At 38.6% G+C, this 22,987-nt stretch overlaps 1 protein-coding gene across 10 annotated transcripts in view; it reads right to left on the minus strand.

The window, feature by feature from the left end:
- The window catches only part of hspg2 (heparan sulfate proteoglycan 2), a 153,736-nt gene that overhangs the window by 97,666 nt on the left and 33,083 nt on the right, over positions 1-22,987 (minus strand). For 9 of the 10 annotated variants that reach the window (XM_077512051.1, XM_077512043.1, XM_077512050.1 and 6 more), the window contains 3 exons: positions 13,860-13,989; positions 12,581-12,640; positions 494-603 (listed from right to left, as the gene is read on the minus strand). In XM_077512051.1, the coding sequence (XP_077368177.1) occupies positions 494-603; positions 12,581-12,640; positions 13,860-13,989 (300 nt within the window). Of the gene's footprint in view, positions 1-493; positions 604-12,580; positions 12,641-13,859; positions 13,990-15,412; positions 15,578-22,987 lie in introns of those variants that run through there. The other variant, XM_077512045.1, reaches the window with a different exon arrangement.

The raw sequence follows: 22,987 nt of genomic DNA on the forward strand, positions 1-22,987 counted from the left end.
TGATGTTGCTCCCATCGTGTTTTTTTTTTTTTAAATATTGTGCACAAGTAATACACATAAAAAAATAAAAAATAAAAATAAATAAACAAAAACTAATACTGAAACTAACTAAACTAAGCATTTATTAAAGAACTAAAATAATAAAAACTAACAGAACCACCCTGAAAACTAATGAAAACTAACTAACTAAATAAAAAAAATCAAAACAAAATAAAAACTAAAATAAAAAAAATTAAAAACTATAATAACCCTACTACCATATTACAAATAAATTGGTTTACATACTGTAGCATTTTTATAAATATGCAAAAGCACAAATAATTCTTTGTTCAATTTTTAGGACTAAACACAATTTCTCTTCATAACATGATGTGGCCCTTGCGTCCTTCTGATTTTCTGGATGTGGCCCTCAAATGAAAAAGTTTGGACACTCCTGCCTTATAAGGCAGCTGTGCCCCATTTTGAGCACAATTGAGAAATAACGAAGACATACCGTGTCAACCACAGCTTCTGAGATCTCATTAAAGGCCGGTGAGAAGATGTCCTCCAGCTCTGGGCTGTAGACGATGGAGTCGGTGAAGTTGACGAGAGCTCTGTAATAAACTACATTCAGAGAGCGTGAATAAGAATCTGTCAGCCAAACCGCACTAAACTTAGCCTATACGATTGCTGTCAAATCGTTGGCGGGCTTCTAAAGCAGCGTGCGGGAAATCTTGAGCATCATCTTAAGTGCTAAAGCACACCAAATTCAACTTTTATTTCCCCTAAGAAAGCTTTTGGTTCAATTGAAGAGCACAAACTTAACAGGCCTGCCTGAGGCTTGAACGAAAACCACGTTCCAATTATGGGATCTATTTCCATATTTCAATTGTGGTTGGGTTTTCAGTGAAACCGCTAGCTGCTGTGCAGTGTCGCTACACACAGGCACGTGCTTTGACAGTTGTGTCCATAACACATGGTCTGAAATATAACTGTGAAATTAGAATATGCCTTCCTCTGTCAGCACCTTTTATAGGTTTTATACTGCCAATAATATATACCGTATTTTCCGCACTATAAGGCGGACCGCATTATAAGGCGCACCGTCAATGAATGAGAATGACATTTTAAATATTCTTCTAAAGACAATAAACATACTGCAGACTAAACGTAAATTATAACAATGAAGACTCACTAGGCATTTAATGGGGTCAAAAGTAAAACGTTTGTCTTTAAAACCTGTAGAATTAAAATAGTTTCTTTATAATGCATCAAGAATGTAAGATTTTTTTTTCAATGATGTATCGTGTTTTTTACGAACGCACACTATCGCGCAGGCATATAAAGGTATTTTGTTCTAGCGGGGTTGCCGTAGTTATGCAATCCGAGATGGTGGCATCTTCTGCGCATGCGCAAGTATATAGACGACACTGTTTATGTCCTAATTATTGTATTTTCTTTTCATATACATGTATATTGTTTTTCTTTTAAGGAATGTTGTACAAAATGCTCTATTGTTGTAAAAAAAATAACTTAATAAAATGTCAGTTTAAAAAAGAATAAAATAAATTAAGGCTTTTTAGGTGCGCCTTAAAGTGCGGAAAATACGGTTAAACACGATAGAAAAAATAAATAAATAAAAACCATACCATAATCATACCATAAAGTGCAGAATGTCAGGTGCCATTATGACTTTTGCCATGTGACATGATTATCCCAAGTTAGCTAAATGATTGGTTGGCCGCAGGTGGCCCTTGACTCACATTGTTGCTAACACTTTGTTAGTTAGAGTGTGCGCCAACCTCAGTTGGGCTGCCATTGGAGTCCGGGAAGGAAGTCAATATTTGAACCGTTTCTTGCATCCCCACGCTACTTGCCATGCAAAAAGCAAAAGGGGAATGTTTGGAGTGGTGCCGATTGAAAGGCCTGTGGAGGCTCTCAACTGCTTGGCCCAGTGTTGGCTGGCTCCCTTGTTCGCGGGGCACTAAAAACATGCCTTGTCAATGAGGAAAAGGTCTTTTTTTTACTAAGAGTAAATCGAGCAGTGCCTGTAAAAGCGCACAGCGAAGTGAACAACACCTGAACAACCTTTAAATGCAAAGCATTGGACCACCTGAAGAGTGTCACAAGATCTCAGCAGGCATTCCAACAGCTTGTCTTCTCTTGCCATGAACTTCTTAACTCATTTGCTCCCAATAACGTGTAAACACGTTTTTTTTTAATGTAAGTGTCCCAAAGACGTATTTAGACGTTTTTTGGGGTGTTTTTTTTGTTTTTTGTTTTTTATGCTAGAGCATACAGCAGGCTTTGATGCAGCCTCTCAACTGCAAAGAACGGTTGCAGAAATGGTAGTTATTACACAAACGGCCAGCAGGTGGCAGCAGAGCAAAGGAGATCAACCAGGGCCATTTTTTGACTGGCCATGTCAAACCATGTGATTCGGAAAAATAAAATTACATAAAATCAATAACTAATAATGCATTCAAACTGATCACCAACATTAACTCAGGAGAACAATATTAAAAAAACAAAACAAAAAAAAACAAAAAAACTTTAACCTGCAAAACAAAAATATATAAAAATAATTTGTGATGATTTTTTCTGCTGTGTGCAAAACGTACGCATGTGCTCAGTGCAAACAAAACCCCTACACCCCCGAGCGAATCCTGCCTGCGCACACTCTGCCAATAATGAGAGCGCCACTGCCCCCTAATGTAGTGGAGGTCCAATTGCATTTTATTCTAGTACAGTAAAAAAAAACATCAAAATAAAAAAATTAAAAAAGCATGTTCCCCGAGGTCATAAATGACCCTCTTGATGGAGCCTTGCCCCTTTTTTTTTTTCGGGGGGGTGTCACCCCACTATTTGAGAAGCACTGCACTAACGCAATATTAACCAGAAAACCGTATTTAGACTAGTGGGGCTGCATAGAACATATTATTGTCTAGAATTTTTTTTTTTTTGACTTCCCCTTTAACTTGCATGAAAAGAAATCAAAATGATCTCCTTGTTTCCTTGTGTGCTTGTTTCACAAAGGGTGTGAGGGGGAGGGGCCAGGCACGCTGTGCATGCTGCACATACACAGCGCGACAAAATCTCTTGATACCCTAGAATTTGTCCAATTAACCAACTTGGCGATTGATCGGTTGGGCTCTAATCATTTCCAAATTTGTTATCATTATTTATTATATGTTGTCGATCAGAATTACTGCACTGTTGCACACTTTATTATTGTTAATAGTATTTGTTCTCTCTACATTTGACCTACATGTATAACTTTATTTCCCTCTGTTGTTGTTATAGTGGGAGAGTGAGACCATAAGTGATCTTTTCAGGCTTGAGTGCAGCCTGGCAGGGTGCCGGCGCTCTCGATGGTGCACACTGTTACTGTTGAACTGAAAGTGAATAATTGTTGAATTGCCTGAATGCGGAAGCAGAAAGACGGGCAACATCAAAGTTCCTCATCAAAGCGCTTCATTTGACCCGCATCTAATCGCATCAATCGAGTTGGGCGCTCGCCGCCAGGTCAGCTCGCTGCTAATTCCGAGGTTGCTGCGTTTAGCGCTATGGCCTCGGAAGTATGCTATCGCCGCCGTCTGAGATTTTTTTGATGACTGTTAGTGCTCCTAACAAGCAAAGACCAATTCTACATTATGTCATTCGCAGGTTCCAGTTGGAGAAATACCCGAAAGCAGCGCTACTATCAAAAGGTGATGAAATGGGAGTTTTAGAGCTGACATGGATTTAAAAAAAACAAAAAAAACAAAACAAAAAAAACAGAAAAGAGTCTGGAGAAATACATTCTGAGCTCTTGATTCAAAAATGCATTTGGCTATTAAACCTGCTCAGCAGAACTGTGGCTGCATTGTGCCTTGGGCCCCCGCCAGTGCGGGGAAGCCTACACCAAAGACAAAGAGTTGATTGAGCGATGAGGCCGGCCTGGCCTTTAAAGCCCAGCCGCGTTGGGCTTGACCTTCAACCCCCCAAGGCAGTGCCTACGGCAATGGCCCACAACCAGCCAAGCCAGGGGAGGATAGAAGGCGGCATTACATTGAAAATAATTGATAACTTTTTGTTTTTTCACTGACTGTATTTTTTCATATCCACATTTTGTTGTAAAAAAAAAAATAATAATAATTTTCTTTTCTATAAATAACAGCATATAGGAGTCCTTTTTCTATAGCGCTTACACTATATGGTGCCCAAAGTGCTTTGCAATGCCTGACATTCACACAGCGATCGTTAGCTGCCAGGTCCAATGGGAGCAAATCAGGGTTAGGTGTCTTGAGGATTGAACCCGCAACCTCACAGACAGGAGACGACCACTCTACCACTGAGCCATGCCTCCCAGAAGGCGTGCCCAAGTGTGAATATGAGTCATTTGTATCCATATGTGCCCTGCCATTGGCAACCAATTCTGCTTTTATTTTTCTGTCAGCTGCAAATTGATCACTCTAAGTAGCAGAAACTGACACTGGTCTCTGGGAATTGTCCTGTTACACTGTGAAACAGCTCTTTCATTTAAACAGCATTGAAGTCCAACGTTGTTTTGGTGTCGACTGTCCAATATGACGTGCAATTATGTAATCCCGCAACAAAGATAATTGTGCTGTCAGTATTACGTGACAGAACATGCTCATTGATTTTCAATTGACAACAAAACAACACGGCCACTCAACACAATCATGCCATGTTGAAAAAGCTCCTACAGAAAAACAGATGATTAACTCATTTACTCCCAAAAACGTATAAATACGTTCTATTATAAATATTACCATGCTCCTAAAGATGTATTTATACGTTTTGGCTTTGATACAGCCTCTGAACTGAAGAGAATGCTTGAACCAATGGTAGTTTTTACAAAAATGGCCAGCAGATGGCAGCAGAGTATAAGAGATCAAAAAGCTCTTTTTCCCCACAGTTTTAAACAGATTTGTAAATAATGATGAAACTTAGCCATATTCTAATGCTAATTGATGCAAAATGGAAAAAAAAGATAGAAATGTACTTTTTTTTTTCCTGATGAAAGAAGATGCTGTAATCTTTCTTTTGGTAGATTCCATGTTTTTATAGCAATAGGACACAATATTCTATGGGCCTTGCAAAATCTGTCAAAATCCAGTAGAATAGCAAAAATGTCCTGGGAGTGAATGAGTTAAGCACAGCAGATAGCAGGAAAGATTTCTTTTTTTTTTTTTTTTTTTTTTTTTTAGGATATTACACAAAAAGGAGGAAATGACATCAGGAGAACTTACTGTAGGCTGGCTCGACTTTGCTCTTTATGTTCACCACATAGGAAGAGTCCAACCAGTACTCTATAGTGAGCAATGTTGGGGGTGAAAGAAGCAAAGGAGCAGGAAAACACGAGGAGAAGATGCGGGACACCAAGAGGGAAGCAACATGTCAAGGGTCGTACAACAAAAGCGACATAATCAGAAGGATGACGTTAGCCAAGCAGGGGCGGGGAGGTTAAGGCCATCGGGGGAGTTAGACAGTAAAGTGATTGAAAAGGAAAAGGAAAAAAATAGAAAGATTTCATGAGAAGTAGTGGAAATACACAGAGAAAAGTTTCATGACTTACAGCAAGTACATGAAACACAATAAATGACTTCAACACGTGTAAAATAACAGAAAGATGGCAGGCAGAAGTGTGCCGCTGATAAGAGGAAAATTGTAAAGTTATGAGTAATTTTTGCCTTCATGGTCAGGTATACGATAAATAAAATATGTAAATATGCGTTGATGTAGATCAGGAGTGTCCAAACTTTTTCATTTGAGGGCCACGTACAGAAAATCAGAAGGACGCAAGGGCCACATCATGTTATGAAGAGAAATGGTGTTTAATAATAAAAATTGTGCAAATAATTTATTTGTGCTTTTGCATATTTAGAAAAATGCTACAGTACATAAACCAATTTATTTGTAATATGGCAGTAGGGTTATTATTATAGTTTTGGAATTTTTCATTTTAATTTTTATTTAGCTTTGAGTTTTGTTTTGTTTTTAAATTTAGTTAGTTTTAATTAGTTGTCAGGGTGGTCTTTTTATTAGTTTTAGTTCTTTAATAAATGCTTAGTTTTAGTTTAGTTAGTTTCAGTATTAGTTTTTTGTTTTTTTTATGTATTACTTGTGCACAATATTTTTTATTTTGTTTTATTTTAGTTAGTTTTGTAAACATAAAATGTAGTTTCAGTTAGTTTTCCGTTTTTAAAAAGCATCTTCGTTTTTATTTTATTTTGTTAACGAAATTGTTTTTTTTTTATTTTAGTTTTAGTTTTCAGGGTGGTTCTGTTAGTTTTTTTGGTATTAGTTTTAGTTCTTTAATAAATGCTTATTTTTAGTTTAAATAGTTTCAGTAGTAGTTTTTTTATTTTTATTGTGTATTACTCATTCGCAACATTTAAAAAACACCATGGGCGTCATCATTCCAGTTTATATCAAAATAAATCTACCAAAAATCACATTTAAAATCATCCCCAAAGTCTCATGCATTAAATTAATTACCAAAGACTATAACGAAGGACATTTTTGCTATTATAGTTTTATTTTAGTTAGTTTTGTAAACATAAAATGTAGTTTCAATTAGTTTTCTTTTTTTTAAAACCATCTTTGTTTTTGTTTTATTTCGTTAACAAAATTGTTTTTTGAATGTTATTTTTTTCGTGAGTTTTAGTTAATTAAAATAAACTTTGATGGCACCTGTTTTTCGACACCCTCCCTTCTTACTTTGACCATCTCCAAACATTTTTGTTTTTATTTTATTTAAACTGAGCCAAATGCCATTTTTAGCATATGTCGCGGGCCACTAAAAAGTGGGCGGCGGGCCGCAAATGGCCCGCGGGCCGTAGTTTGGACACTGCTGATGTAGAGGAAAATATTGAGAATACTATGAGGTACAGTATATACCTCATCATCTGTGAATGGCAAGATTTTAATTCTATACAGTGCGACAGTGTAACTTTCTGATAGCCTGAAGTTGATGTGTGTAAAAAATGTGTCTGGTCGAGACTGGCAACAAAACTTTACTGTACTTTTTTGACATTTGACCTGGAAAAGCAAACTCTTTTCAATGAGACACGCAGGTCCAAAACGCAATTATATGCTTTTGTATCCTTTGTGCCACTACAACCTACATTGGTATGCATCATGCCAGGAGGACAAAGAATTTTGGGAGCTTGGCATGAGTTGATGAGTGAGTCAAACGTATCTGGAAGCAAACGTGGAAGTCATCAAGGACGCGAGGTCCCGAGGGTATCCCGTTGGAGAAGACAACTCTTTGCTCCCAACTTCACAAAGAGGATATCCTACAAACCAAACAAACTGCCCGCTGCCCTTCACATTTCTGTTGTCCGAGACGCACCCGCGCTGATGCCGGCAGGAGCTGCTTCCTGTTTTGCCGGAAATAACCGAGCCCCACTTACAACCGTCACTTTGCGAAAAGTTGAGCGCTACTTGTATGGGCACCGGCGCCCGTGTCACTTCTGATTTATGGTGACTCATTTTCCACCACTTTAGATGTATGAAGCTTTACGGCATGAAATGTCAGATGACGAGGCCGCTGCAGATGACAGCTTTATAAAAGGTGCCTTTGTGCAAAAAGTTTACTCTTCACGTCCAAGCCAGATTCTGCATGAATCCACTTTATAAACTGGAACACAACCGGCCCTTCACTTTGCACAATCAAGTGATTGTTGTGGATGCAGCTGCTTCAAAGTCGAAATGTACAGGAAAAAAAAAGTTAGTGTGAAGTCCGATTTGCCTGGTTCAGTCTTCATCTGACAATTACTTGATCATATTTACTGTGTGAAAAAGTGTGTAAACGGTTTTTATGTAAAAATAACTCAGGGTTGAAGTCCAGCCAGGAAACATTTGACATAAAACGTGCCCTTCTCGATTTGAAGTCTCTCATGCTCAGCCAAACTAATTAAACCCGAAGGAGTAGCCACTGCTTTCAAGGTTGAAGCTTTGCTCTGATCCTGGTCAGGATAGGTCTTAAGTCCAGAGAGAAGAAGGTCATGGCTTCACATTACTTGTAGATTAGTCTCTGCTTTGGGTTTAGTCTTCTTATTATGGTCATTGACTGAGTCCGTCCGACGAGAAACTCAGGGAATTATATGACACAGAAATAAAGAAATCTTCACTCCACTTAACTCATTTTCTCCCGATAACGTGTAAATATGTTTTTTTTTTATGTTTTAAGTGTCCCAAAGACGTATTTATACGTTTTGTTTTTGTTTTTTTTATGCTAGAACATACAGAAGGCTTTGTTGCAGCCTCTCAACTGCAAAGAACGGTTGCAGAAATGGTAGTTATTACACAAACGGCCAGCAGGTGGCAGTAGAGCAAAGGAGATCAACAACGGCCGTGTTGAAAAAAGCTCAATTTTTTAAAAATTGTGAAAACTGATGAAACTTAGCTCTCTTCTAATGCTAATTGCTGCAAAACGGAAACAGATAGTAACATACTTTTTTTTTCCTGATGAAAGAAGAGACTTTAATCTTTCTTTTGGTAGGTTCCCTGTTTTTAGAGCAATTGAACACAATATTCTGTGGGCCCTGCAAAATCAGTCAAAATCCAGTAAAACAGCCGCGAGCGAACGGGATTGTGAAATGTGAAAATGAATGAGTTTTAAGGTGTCACATGTTTGAACTAAACTATAAAAAAAAAAAATACAATATTTAGTGAGAGTCCCTTTTTTAAGTATTCACCACCAGTGAAACAACCACAGTGTACCTAAGTGCAGATTTGAAACCCCCTTCAAGGTATTTGTGAGTTATCGGGAGTAAAGGAGTGACTTGAGGTGAGTGTGACCTTGACTTTTGACAACCACCATCTATTCAGGTCATCTTTGAATTTTCAGGAAACTCCCGTAACGCAATCTTGAAGTTGCAGGATGGACACGCACACATAACCAATTGTGCTTTTTTTTTTTTTCCCATTCGGATGCATAATCCCCAAGAGAGGAATTATGTTCCCGATATGCACACTTCAGTTCCTGGCCAGGAAGCTACCGATCATCAGGGAGACTTACACAAATAAATTCAGCTAAGTTGTGAAACTGAAACTGCCGATAAGCAGAATTCAAATTCACCCTTAAAAGGTATTTCTGAGTTATATACAGAAACGTGCAATCCGTGTTATTTTAGGTTGTGGATACAGAGACCACACAAATCCATTATTTATACAACTAAAGATTTTAAAATGTAATGAATTGATGGAGTTTAACCGCCTTAAAATGTGGTATAAAGCCTACCGTGAAATTCTACCAGTTAATATACAAACTAGATTTATAAAAAGGGAAAGTGAGTATAAATGAAGAGGAATATACATTTTCTCTAAACCTAAATACAGAACAAAACAAAAAGAACGATGTATTTCAACTCAAGGTGTCAGTCAATGGAACAATTTGGATTGTAAAGCAAAATCTTCTCAATCTATTTGTATTTTTAAAAAATGTATAAAAGCATATTGACTGCAAAAATATATATCATAAAAGGACATGCAGTTGAATTATTTTTGAATTGTTTGGTATTATTGTAACACCAAAAGTGTCTTGACCGCTTGCTGTCATTGATTTTGTGCTGATTCTTTTTTTGTGTGTGTTGATTAGGGGCAGACAAAACAAGTTTTACTTCTTTCTGTCCCCTTTCATTTCTTTTATTTTAAAGAGTGAAATAAAGTGATTTGAAGTTGAAGTTGATGAGTGGAAGAGTGGTTGGCTTGCACCCCTGAGGTTGTTGGTTCAATCCCAGTGCAGCGTGATGGTGTTGAAGACCCACGACAATGTAATCTAAGTCAAGTTGTTTCTGATTATGTTTAAGTGAGTAGTCAAAGCACTTTGAGGGCCTTGTAAGGTAGTAAAGTGCTACACAAATGAAGCACCATTTTCCAAGCGCACGCTGATTTTATACTATTTTCTTATGTAAAATTGACATGCACTTGCTGTTTATTGTACATTCAATACAAGTAAAATTTTAAAAAGTTGTTGTTAAAGTTGTTTACATTTTCCCCACTGTATTTTTTTTTTACAGAATTTCCCCGGTAACCACAGCTGCCATTTTTTTTTACCGTAAAAACAATTTATTTATTTTTTTTTTTTTTACAGTGTACTGCCAGAGGAGGAAAACCGGCAGTGACACAATGAAAGACTTAATCCCTGTCCTTAAGGAGGAGCGGCGCAGGTCAGCTCTCCAAGGCAACACGTTTGTGTTTAGAACAATATTGTTTCATCATGGGCTTTAGTGCCCATAATGTGATCATTCTGCAGGAGTCATCAACCTTAATGAGTGCATGTTACAAAATCAAACAACTGTTGGGGAAAAAGTAGTGCAAGTGTTCAAACTAGTAACACGTGGCACGTTCTGCGGCACAAACGCAACTAAATTATCGGATTATGATCTTAAGTCTCGACTGTACTCTTGGGTTGTTTTGTTCCCCCCCCGTCTTTTGCTCTCATGAGCCCCTTGAGGGCCCACAGCGGCCAAACAAACAAAGAGATTGAAAATAACCACAGCTGCCAGCGCTCATCCCAATGCATAATGACTCAACATAAGCAAACTCCGATTGCAACAACTGTAACTAAAAAAAAATTGTGGCTGTCGAGAGAGTTTTGTCCCCAACATGGAGTCATGAGCCTCTTACATATTGGCCTTCCAAGCCAGATGTTTATTCTCACCTATTTCCCATCTTGACTGTTCGGCCTCTGATGTGGCAGCCGTAGCGAAAGATGCTACTGATTAGGAGTACTGTCAATAAAAGTCATTGTCAATTGAAACGCAGGGATGTCACGATAAGGGCAATATAGCGATATGGTGATATTGAAACTGCCACAATATCGTAGTCATCATGTTCGCAATATTTAAAAGGAACACATCTGTTAAAAAAAAAGAAAGTCAGGTTGATTTCCCTTTGTGCAGTTCTAGCACCTTCTAGTGGCTAGTTTATTAGTGCAATTTAATTTTCATGAGGGATGTTTTGGCCTTCTATGTTTAAAATCTATGCTAATCGTCAGATGAAGGGGAACCTAATTAGCTTGTGAAGCCATCAATGTGTGCTTGCATTAGCAAGCAAGTGCCTCAATATTGTTACTAGAGATTGTAGGTGGTTTATATGCATTGCTATTATGTGCAAAAGCACAATATTGTGCTTTTGTTAGTATGAGCTCTTTTTTTTTTTTTTTTGCAAAATTGTCATCTTTTTTTTAAATATCGTTCGACTAAAATTCGTATTAGTCTTTGGTAATTAATTTAATGAATGAGCCTGATTGATGTGATTTTTAGTAGATTTATTTTGATATAAACTGGAATAATGACATCACGCCCATGGTGTTTTTTAAATGTTGCGAACGAGTAATACACATTAAAAAAAAAAAATAAAAAATAAAAAATAATACTGAAACTAATTAAACTAAAAATAAGCATTTATTAAATAACTAAAACTAATTAAATAAAAAAAAAAACAGAAACACCCAGAAAACTAATTAAAACTAACTAAATTAAATTTAAAAAAAAAACTCAAAACAAAATAAAAACTAAAATGAAAAATTCCAATATAACCCTACTGCCATATTACAAATAAATTGCTTTATATACTGTAGCATTTTTCAAAAGAGGCAAAAGCACAAATAAATTATTTGTCCAATTTTTAGGACTAAACACAATTTCTCTTCATAACATGATGTGGCCCTTGCGTCCTTCTGATTTTCTGTATGTGGCCCTCAAATGAAAAAGTTTGGACACCCCTGGACTGTAGAGGTCAAAAGAGGATTTTGAAGGACATGGGACTCCGCCTCTGGAAATAGGGCAACAATGGCGAAATAAAAATAAAATATCATCACATTAATGTGCATTCCAGATGGCCACTCCATCCGTCAGGGATAGATGGAATCGGGAATTCCACACCATGCGAGTGAATAACACAACAGGAAATCAGGTATAATGAGAAGTGTGTCAGCGTACTGTTACATGAATGTGGTAGAAAGGAAAGGAAAGGGAGTGCGAGCTGCCAACAGGACAGAGACACTCAAAGCTGTCGGCATTCAACACAGGAAACCTAATTTCCTTCCTACCAATGTCCTCAGATCTATATATGGCATTCGCATGCCTCGTCCAACTCATACCATCATGGTCAGTCAATAAGAGTGTACAAGCTCAAGGCTCCATGTTGAATAAGAAGAGTTCATAGGAAATAAAAGCTAAAGATGTAACATGGAGGGCTAATGGTTTGGATTAAAACTTTGTAACCGAGTTCTAAGGATCCACTGTGGAATTTAGGGCTGAGGAAAACATAAATGGGCTGGCGAAAGGGCACTACGGGAAATGAAATGTGACACAAATGCTGTCGACTATCATTGCAGCATTTTTGGTTTGTCTGCCTTTGTAGATATTACTGTGCTGCCACCTCTATTGCCGGGTAAGAGGATGAAAGTGGAGATGTTTACGTCTCCGAGACAAAGCTTAAAGCATCTTGTTATGACCTGACTGGCGACGGCTCGAAGCAGGATGTGAGCACGTCATGGCGCATATGCAAACACTGTGGAAGTCACATAATGGATGAGATGCCACACACACACACACACAACATGTAGTTTCTGGTCTCTTACTTGTGCTCTCCGAGACTGGAGGCCATGGTGTACTTCCATCGTCCTCACCACTGGGCAGATCTATGGAGACAAAAAAAGAATTACAAGTGTCTGTTTACAAAACGTGATGTTCGTGATGTCAACCTTTAATCCTTTATGTATGTGATGTCGTTCTTTAGTCTTTTACGATCCACTGTCTGTGGGTGCAGTCTGAGAATTGTGTGTGGTTTGCCGGATTATTGTCCACCTGTTCCTGTGTACAGCGTCTCTTGAGTTTCTGCCTCTCGATGTGAATAAATGGAGAAAATCTTATTTGTGTCTGCATTTGGGACCCAAACCTTTCAGTACATAACACTCATGAGGATAATGTGATGGATGGATGGATGGATGGATGGATGGATGGATGGATGGATGGATGGATGGGGTGGATGGATGGATGGATGGATGGATGGATGGATGGATGGGGTTGGGTGGATGGATGGATGGATGGATGGATGGGTGGATGGGTGGATGGATGGATGGGTGGATGGGTGGATGGGGTTGGGTGGATGGATGGATGGATGGATGGATGGATGGATGGATGGATGGATGGATGGGTGGGGTTGGGTGGATGGATGGATGGATGGATGGATGATGGATGGATGATGGATGGATGGATGGATGGATGGGTGGGTGTATAGATGGATGGATGGATGGATGGATGGATGGGTGGGTGTATAGATGGATGGATGGATGGATGGATGGATGGATGGGTGGGTGTATAGATGGATGGATGGATGGATGGATGGATGGGTGGGTTGGATTTGGTTGGATGGGTGGTGGATGGATGGATAGATGGATGGATGGATGGATGGATGGATGGATGGATGGGGTTGGGTGGATGGATGGATGGATGGATGGATGGATGGATGGATGGGTGGGGTTGGGTGGATGGATGGATGGATGGATGGATGATGGATGGATGATGGATGGATGGATGGATGGATGGGTGGGTGTATAGATGGATGGATGGATGGATGGATGGGTGGGTGTATAGATGGATGGATGGATGGATGGATGGATGGATGGGTGGGTGTATAGATGGATGGATGGATGGATGGATGGATGGGTGGGTTGGATTTGGTTGGATGGGTGGTGGATGGATGGATAGATGGATGGATGGATGGATGGATGGATGGATGGATGGATGGATGGATGGATGGATGGATGGATGGATGGATGGATTGGATGAGTAAACAAACGCTCCATTTAGCAAGTTTTGAAATGAGCACAACAAGCGTAAGTTTGCGGCCCCGCCCACCTCCAGAAGCTTGATCGGCAAAGAAGTCTTCATCGTCGTCGAGTAAGCTTGGCGCCGCCTGGACGTCCTTCTGCTCCACTAAGTCATCTGGCAAAGGGACCTCTCCCCATACCTTGGAGGCTTGTGTCACCTGAAGCAAACACAGAAACGATTTATCGAGGTTGAAGTCGTCACGGAGCAGACGTCCACCCAATGATATGCGTGGACCCTGGAAGGGTGGAGGGAAAACAAAAGGCTGCGGCGGGAAAAGGAAACAAAGCATTGTGACATTGATGTTTACTTTCAACATTTATTATCTCCTTGAGGGCTTTTCATGAGTTCACACGCAAATAAAAGTTCATGAACAGGTTTTTTGTTTTTTTTTGTACTTACATCTTGAGTATACAGAGTACATAAATGATCCACATATGGCTACTTCCAAACAAGGAAGCGAGTGAGGAATTGATTGCAATGACTTGCATGGATCAAATCAGTTCAAACATGTTTTGTCTTTGTTCCCTCGGGTGAACATAACCTAGCTACCTTTCCTCATTCACTACCAACCAAATCAGTAAGACCATTCAAAGTTCAACTTGCTTTGGCAGTCCTTTACAAACCCTATTGTTTTTGTTTTCACATAAACAGTAACCCCCGAGAGTAAAAAAAAAAAAAAAAAAAAAAAGACTGGCCGTGGGTGGCCGAGCTCTGAAAAGAAACTTCTACGGAGCGCAGTCATCCTCGCCAAGGTCAATGACTAAAAGGCCTTCTTGTCTTGTATCGATCAGATGGATCTGCATGATTTCAGTGAGGAGACTTCAAGTGAGCCAGACGTTCTGCTATCTGATCATCTCGATGGAGCGCACCCCCTTTTGCTCGAGTGCCTTTTGCTTTTCCCGAACTGCTCAGACGCAGGCTTAGAAGTTTAGATTAGGACCCTGGCGGGATGACACCGTTGGCATTTACAGCTTGCATGGCCCGCCAGTTCCTATTTCCACCCGACTCCGTCATGCTAGTTTCCCCTTTAAACGGCTCCAGATAATAAATAACTAGATCTATCCCCTCCAAATCCTCTCCCCACTGACTGAACACCCTTACAACAACAATCCTGGGCCATTTTCAAAAGGAAACCGCTGACTAACCAAATTCCTTTCGGCGGTGCCAACCAGTCAACCATCAGTATGATCTTCTCGTACGTCCCGCTCCTTTTGGGCTATCATCTGCTTGCGTGCCAGCTGGGAGAAAACCTCGATAAATGTACAAAAGAGCTTGTGATTCTAATAGTATTTTGCACCTGCAGATAGGAATTCTGGGTAATATTTTGTGTTTTCACCATGCTAGTCAGCTAGTCAAAATGCAGGCACAAACTTGCTCTGTGGTGTTTGAGCTAATGTTCTCAAATATCCAGTCACTCTCCAGCATGGCGGTAAGTGCATACATGCAATTATTGTGCTTGGATACCGATTAAGAAATACAATTATTTAAATTCAAATGATTTGGCTGGAGAACAATTAGGTTAAGAAACCAAATAAACAACAATTAAGCAAACAGCACATAAGAGGGAGCGATGTACTCACCAATGTTTTTGAAACCGAGCTACTTCTTGAGTTCATATTAATTAACAGCTTTTACAGGTTACGTTGCAAGTTGTTCATACTTCGACTGCAAATAAGAATCAGTTAAACTGATTTGACTTTTTTTTTTTTTTTTAATGAATTCATCATGATTCAGTCACTAGTTTACGGAGCCCCTAAGGTGACATGGTAGAAGAAAAAAAACAAAAAACTTTGCGTTCCCTCGCAATAAAGTTGGGTTTTTTTTCGCCTGCCATGTCACCTTCGCTGCGCCGTAAACACTTCCGGGTCATCTTCCATGTGACCAAAAGCGACGAGGATGGAACGTTTGTAAACATGAAACAAAACAGTGGGAAAGCTTTCCCAAAGCGACTAGGATGGAGCATGTATTTTTTTCACTGCTTTGTTTACACGTCGCTTTTGTTCACATGGAAGATGACCCGGAAGTGTTTACGGCGCAGCGAAGGTGACATGGTAGGCGAAAAAAACAACTTGGCGTTCTCTCGCAAAGATTGTGTTCCCTCGCAAAGATGGGAACGCAAAGTTTTTTTTCCTTTCTACCATTTCATCCATACCATGTCAGAAAAAAAGGTAAAAACGTTTATCTTTGTCAAAATTAAAAATAAAATAAAATGTACTGTATTTTTTTTATTTTGGCAAACAGATATTTTTTTATATTTAATACAGCATCTGCAATTAAATTAAACACATCAGATCATCATCAGTATATGTTCTGCGAACGATTGACAAACAATGAAAAAGAAAGTTAAAACAAAACTGGAATGACCGTAACTGAGTTGAGAAACTTGCTACTGAGTTTAACAGCTGGATTCCATCATCTCCTAAAAGGCCATCACCACCCATCGTTTTTTTCCCCTTTCTTTCATTATTTCAACAAGCCGCACTTCGTTAGTTTATTCTGAGACAAGAAACCGAATGGTCTGCCTGTGAGAATTACCTGATTCTTTCCCCTAAAGAATTCTCTGCAAAATCTCATATCGTAATTTGGGGACAGATATCCATGATCTCATAGTTAATTCAATCCATCACATATACATAAAAAAATACAGTATTTTGTTTTGTGTCACAAAATAAGGCTTTCACAAACTAACTATGCAACGGTCAAGAATAGGACATTTAAATATGGAGGTCGAAGTACTAGTATTCTTAACCTGTCAGTATTTCCACCCAATCTACATACTGGTCTCGACACGGTGCTGAAGCCAAATCTTAAGCCACAATCATGCTTTTTTTTTTTTAGGTCAGCTGTGAAGAGAGTTTTGTATGAGATGAAAGCATAAGACTGACTATCAAACAGTTCAAGAACAAATACCCACAATTTATTTTCTCGAATGAGTAAATATGCTCCCAAACATGAAGATCATCTTCATACTGTATTTACCTGTGCATTTTTTTTTTAATTATTTATTCATTAACAATTAGCTTAGTTGCCAATATCTGCTGGACAATCACAATTTAACTTTGTGAAGGAAGTGTAAGTCATGGTCAAAATGAAAAGAACCTGATCCAATTATGAAGAAGGTTAGTGCTAATACAATATGGAAAGTGTCTGGGACACGGTCCGCAAATATTATGTACCAATGGATTTAAGTCTTACTAGTTCGACCAACGCAAGTGCTTCCATTCGTTAAAAGTTATGCTTTAATGTTGTGAAACTGTTCCTTAGTAGTGCAATCTAGTGAATGTGCTCCACACCTTTAGTAGACTATTTGTTCCAACTTAATGTAACCAGGTGAAAAAAAGGTAACTCTTAAGAGAACACATCAAAAACCGCATTGTTAAATTCACCTGTGTAATGCCCGTTTGTGTCAATGGGTGGTGCTAGTTCCCCATTTCTTTTCGAGTTATACCGGAAGTCAAAACTAAGCCTTTATTAAAGAACTAAAACTAATAAAAACTAACAGAACCACCCTGAAAACTAATTAAAACTAACTAAATTTTAAAAACAAAACTCAAAACGAAATAAAAACTAAAATGAACATTTCCAAAGCTATAATAACTAGTGTTGTTCCGATACCGTTTTTTGGCTCCCGATACCGATACGATACCGATACTTATTTTTTTTTCCTCAACATGAAAAAGCTGTCCTGCCATTGGTTCAGAGCATTCAAGGGCCAAAAGGATATCTTAGATCGGCATGCAGTGAACATGTCACATATCAGTGAATTTTGTGCACGAGCAAGACACAAGATGCTGCATCCAAAATCCTATATTAGCGTTGGAATTAATGGTATCGGCATGTTACTTGTGAGTAGTCACCGATACCGATACCACTGTTTTAATGCAGTATCGGCACCTCTGCCGATACCAGTATCGGTATCGGAACAACACTAATAATAATCCTACTGCCATATTACAAATATATCGGTTTATGTACTGTAGCATTTTTCTAAATATGCAAAAGCACAAATAAATTATTTGTACAATTTTTATGACCAAACACGATTTTTCCTCAGAACATTATGTGGCGCTTGCGTCCCTCTGATTTTCTGTATGTGGCCCTCAAATGAAAAAGTTTGGACACCCCTGTTTTAGATTTTCAGTTGTTGGACCAATCATGTGTCCACACCCGCCAATAAGTTCCTCTACTCGTCACTTGCAACAAACGTCTGCGAGACACAGCGTTATAATAACTCTTCTGGGAACTTGGATTTTTCCCAGTTGTGAAGAAAGCTGCTGATGCAGCTGCAGGACAAGCTATGTAATAATTCGTGATCGAGAGTTAGAATGCGACCATAAATGGGAGTCGCAAACAAACTCCCGCGTTCACGCATGCAGGCAGCGCAGAACCTCCCCTGCCTGACCTCTTCAACTTTTCCTTCCTGCATGACCTCTCTGTTTTATGCTCTCTCCTCTGCTGAGACTTGAAGTGGCAACATGCAATGGACATGAATGGAATGTCAGGCGCACGCAAGCTTGACACGGACGCGTTACAGCGGAAGGCTGAAAGGAAACCGTCCAGCGCTCTCAGACAGACCTGAGCTGCACAAACTAAGCAACCTTATTTTTGTCACATTTCCGTTGTCGGGATGCTTCGGAGGTTTGCAATAAATTGGCGTTCATCATGCTAGTCCAAACTTTTTCATTTGAGGGCCACATACAGAAAATCAGAAGGACGCAAGGGCCACAAAATGTTATGAAGCAAAATTGTGTTTAGTCATAAACATTGTACAAATAATTTATTTAGAAAAATGCTACAATATATAAACTAATTTATTTGTAATATGGCAGCAGGGTTATTATAGTTTTGGATTTTTTTTTTTTTTTTTTTTAGTTTTTATTTCATTTTGAGTTTTGTTTGTTTTAAATAGTTTTCAGGGTGGTTCTGTTTAGTTTTTTTTTTTATTAGTTTTAGTCCTTCAATAAATGCTTAGTTATAATTTAGTTAGTTTCAGTATTAGTGTTTTGTTTTGTTTTTGTTTTTTAATGCGTATTACTTGTGCACAATATTTAAAAAAAAAAAAAAAAAAGTCATCTTTTGGTGCTTTTCTATTGGCTGCTGCTAGATGACATCACTTCTGTGTGATATACTTTCAATTGTCATTATTCTGGTTTTTATCAAAATGAATCTACAAAAAAAAAAAAAAAAAAAATCACATTTAAAATCATCCCCCAAAGGCTCATGCATTAAATTAATTACCAAAGACTAAAACGAAGGACGTTTGCCATAATTATAATTAGTTTTAGTCACCGTAGTTTTATAAACATAAAATGTAGTTTGTTACTTTAAATTTTTTAACTCTTTTACTGCCACACGTTATAAAAAACAACAACCCCCAATGCCAGCGGATTTCGAGCATTTTTGGCTTTGATAATTCACGTCAGCCTTGAACATGTTCCATTTCATCAGATTGCGTCAGGTTTCATTGTAATTCGCAGCTCTAGTTAGGGCCCGAGCAGCTACCGCTGCGAGGTTAAATCAACTTGAGTTGAGTTGAGTAATTCCATCCACCGGCAGCCCATTGAAAAGAGGTACATTGCTGCCGTCTGCTGGCCATAGTTAGTGGGTGTTTTTGATTTCACAACTCATTGACCCGGCTGCGCTGCACTTGGACGTTGCACTGACCACTGATATATTTAAAAAAAATAAAAATAAAAAAAAGTAGTTGATGTCACTTAATGTTTACGGCGGCATACATCGTGATTTTACTTAACGTTATTCTACGTTTTTGGCGGTCAAAGAGTTAAAAAGCATTTACGTTTTATTTATTTATTTTATTTTGTTAACAAAATTGTTTTTTTTAATTTAGTTTGAGTTATTTCGTTAATTTTAAAATAACATTTAATGGCACCTGTGTTTTTCGACACCCTCCCTTTCTTACTTTGACCATCTCCAAACATTTTTGTTTTTGTTCATTTGTTTTCACTGAAATGCCATTTTTAGCATATGTCGCGGGCCACTGAAAAATGGTCGGCGGGCCGCAAATGGCCCCCCGGGCCATAGTTTGGACACCCCTGAAACTGCGCTGACAAACGATTTCCTGTACTTGAGATGTTTGTGGCAACAGAACCGCTTTGTGCGCCTGGAACGGCAAGCGAGCTGACAAACTGCCACTCACGACACAGAACCTCCAACGTGGGCCCCGGGCCCCTGCTGCATAAAAGCGCTTGATGAGTGAGGTCCTGAAGCTCCGTGCAGCCCTTTTGACATTTCTACAGGCTTTAATCTTAAAGCGATTGGACGGTGGAGGAAATGGAAAGAAGTTCCTCATTCAACAAACACTCATTGACAGGTGCAGGGATTGTCTTCCCAAAAGGTTCCATGACTAACAGGATGGGCGCAACAAACAGGCCCGAAAAAAAAAAAAAGAGGGTGGGGGAAGACATTGCGAAGAGTCAAGAATGGAGCTTTTTATTCTTCTTCACGGGCCTCTTGTCAGTCTCCCACACAACACACAAGTCAGGCTTGGTGTGCTGCTGCCTTCACACTTGATCTTTCTCACTTTTAGGGACGTTTGCTTTGTCACTCTGATCCTCAGAGGCAACTAACGAAGCTCAAAAAAAAAAGAGTGAGCTAGATTTCCTGCTTACAGTGTGCGTTCAAGCGCCTGAGCATAAAGTACAATTTTTCTTAAATCGGTCAATCTTGGCTTACAAAAAAAAACAATGAATTTAATAGGGGTGTGAATTGCCTAGTACCTGACGATTCGATTCGTATCACGATTCATAGGTCACGATTCCATACCGATTAATCCCGATAAGAATTTATAAGTTGTTTGTTGCGATTTTTTTTTAAACTCAAATTTAGAAAATACTAACCAGTGTAAAATTGTACATGTACACTGTAAGATTTGTATGAAAATGTATTATTTATTTATCTGAAACAAACAGGTTGTAATCTGTTTCATATTTGAACAGCTTTGAAAGAAAATGTTAAGGCTTAATGTTGCATTAATTAAAATAACATTTTTTCCATGATTAACTCATTCACTTGCCGCCATTTTCACATTTCGCAATCCCGTTCGTTTTACTGGATTTTGACTGATTTTGCAAGGCCCACAGAATATTGTGTTCAATTGCTATAAAAGCATGGAACCTACCAAAAGAAAGATTAAAGTCTCTTCTTTCACCAGGAAAAAAAGTATGTTTCTATCTGTTTCCATTTTGCAGCAATTAGCATTAGAAGAGAGCTAAGTTTCATCAGTTTTCGCAAATCTATTTAAAATTGTAAGTAATTGAGCTTTTTTTCTACATGACCCTGGTTGATCTCCTTTGCTCTGCTGCCACCTGCTGGCCGTTTGTGTAATAACTACCATTTCTGCAACCGTTCTTTGCAGTTGAGAGGCTGCATCAAAGCCTTATGTTTGCTCTAGCATAAAAAAACAAAAGAACGTATAAATATGTCTTTACTTAGAACATTAAAAAAACAACGTATTTACACGTTATTGGGAGCAAATGAGTTAAGGTGTGAACCCTAACTCTACGTAAGACATTTTGTTGATTATTTTTCCATCAAAAATGGACGTTTAAAAATCGATTCGGCCACCTGTAGAATCGATTCGAGAATTGCGCAATGTAATATCGCGATATGTTGCCGAATCGTTTTTATTTATTTATTTTTTTTATTTTTTATTTTGTTTTTGTTTTTTAAACACCCCTTAGAATTTAAGATGGTGTGCCGACATTCCAGAGGTATGATGCATGTAATTGAGAAGTGTGGCTGTCTGTTGTGACACCATCCCGTCATGCTGCCTATTTTCTTCACAGATGATTTCGTCTTTTTGGCTACTTGTGCTCCCGGAACAACAGCTGAACAACTTTTCTGTCGTGTTCGAGCAACATTTGCACCTTGACCAGGCTGTGTAAATACGAGTCAAGCTTCCCTGTCAAGTGAGCAGAGCCTGCAGCACGCATGCAAGCTTGTTGAATGAAACGTCCGGCCTGTGTGGACTTGCCGTTGCCAAATATGGGAAGGAACGACGGCCCCCCAAAAAAAGCTACAAATTTAAGGTGAGAGTCATTCATTCATTTCAAAAGCTGTCACGTGTACGTGCGTTTGCCGTTTGCTCAAACGCAGGAAGCTCCCTTTTAACGCCATATCCTTGAGGAACGACAACGAGATCGTTATTAATTCAGGCTTAGAAAACCACTGTAACATATTTTAAAGGCCAAAGGTCAGAGGCTGGCGACAGAACAGTCGTAAAAGACCACAGATATCGTATCTTTTAATGTCGCATGAAATGTGACACTTGACGTGGTCATCATCACCCACATGCTCTCTGTAGGGCTTGGTATCGATTCAGATTTCCAGAATCGATTCACAAGAGCCCGATTCGATTCACAACAATTTCCGATTACGTTGAGGGCTTAACGCAGTAGCTATTTTAGACAGTCAAAATGACCAATGCTGCAAATAGTAGAAACTTCTTACTCTAATTCAGTGCCCCCCCCCCAGTAAGAAGAAAACATCTCTTGAACCCCCCCCCCCCCACTCGACTATAAATAGTATCATTTGTCTATAAAATTGTTATAAGCACACCTCTGCATAACACAGTAAAAAAAGAAAGAAATATGGAGCAACTTACAACAAAGAATAGCTTTAGTAACTGTAACAGAAAAGATTTAAAGTGCATCTGAAATTCAAAAATAACATTTAATTATTAATTAATTTAATTTTTTGACTGACCATGTCAAACCATATGATACGGAAAAATGAAATGACATAAAGTCAATCAATATACAATGCATTCAAACTGAAACCAACATTAACTCAGGAGCACAATATTAAAAAAAACAACAACAAAAAAACTTTATCCTGCAAAACAAAAATAAATAAAATAATTTGTGCTGATTTTTTATTTATTTTTTGCTGTGTGCAAAGCGCGCATGCTCAGTGCAAACAAAACCCCTACACCACCGAACGAATAATGAGAGCGCCACTGCCCCCTAATGTAGTGGAGGTGCAATTGCACTTTATTCTAGGACAGTTAAAAAAAAAAAAAAAAAAAATCAAAATGAAAAAATGAAAAAGCATGTTCCCCGAGGATACATGATTTTAAGTATCAATGTTGGGATATGAAAAGGCGTATCCATACGATATCGATATATCGATTATTT

The sequence above is a fragment of the Festucalex cinctus genome, chromosome 2, assembly GCF_051991245.1.
Source record: "Festucalex cinctus isolate MCC-2025b chromosome 2, RoL_Fcin_1.0, whole genome shotgun sequence".
NCBI lineage: Eukaryota > Metazoa > Chordata > Actinopteri > Syngnathiformes > Syngnathidae > Festucalex > Festucalex cinctus.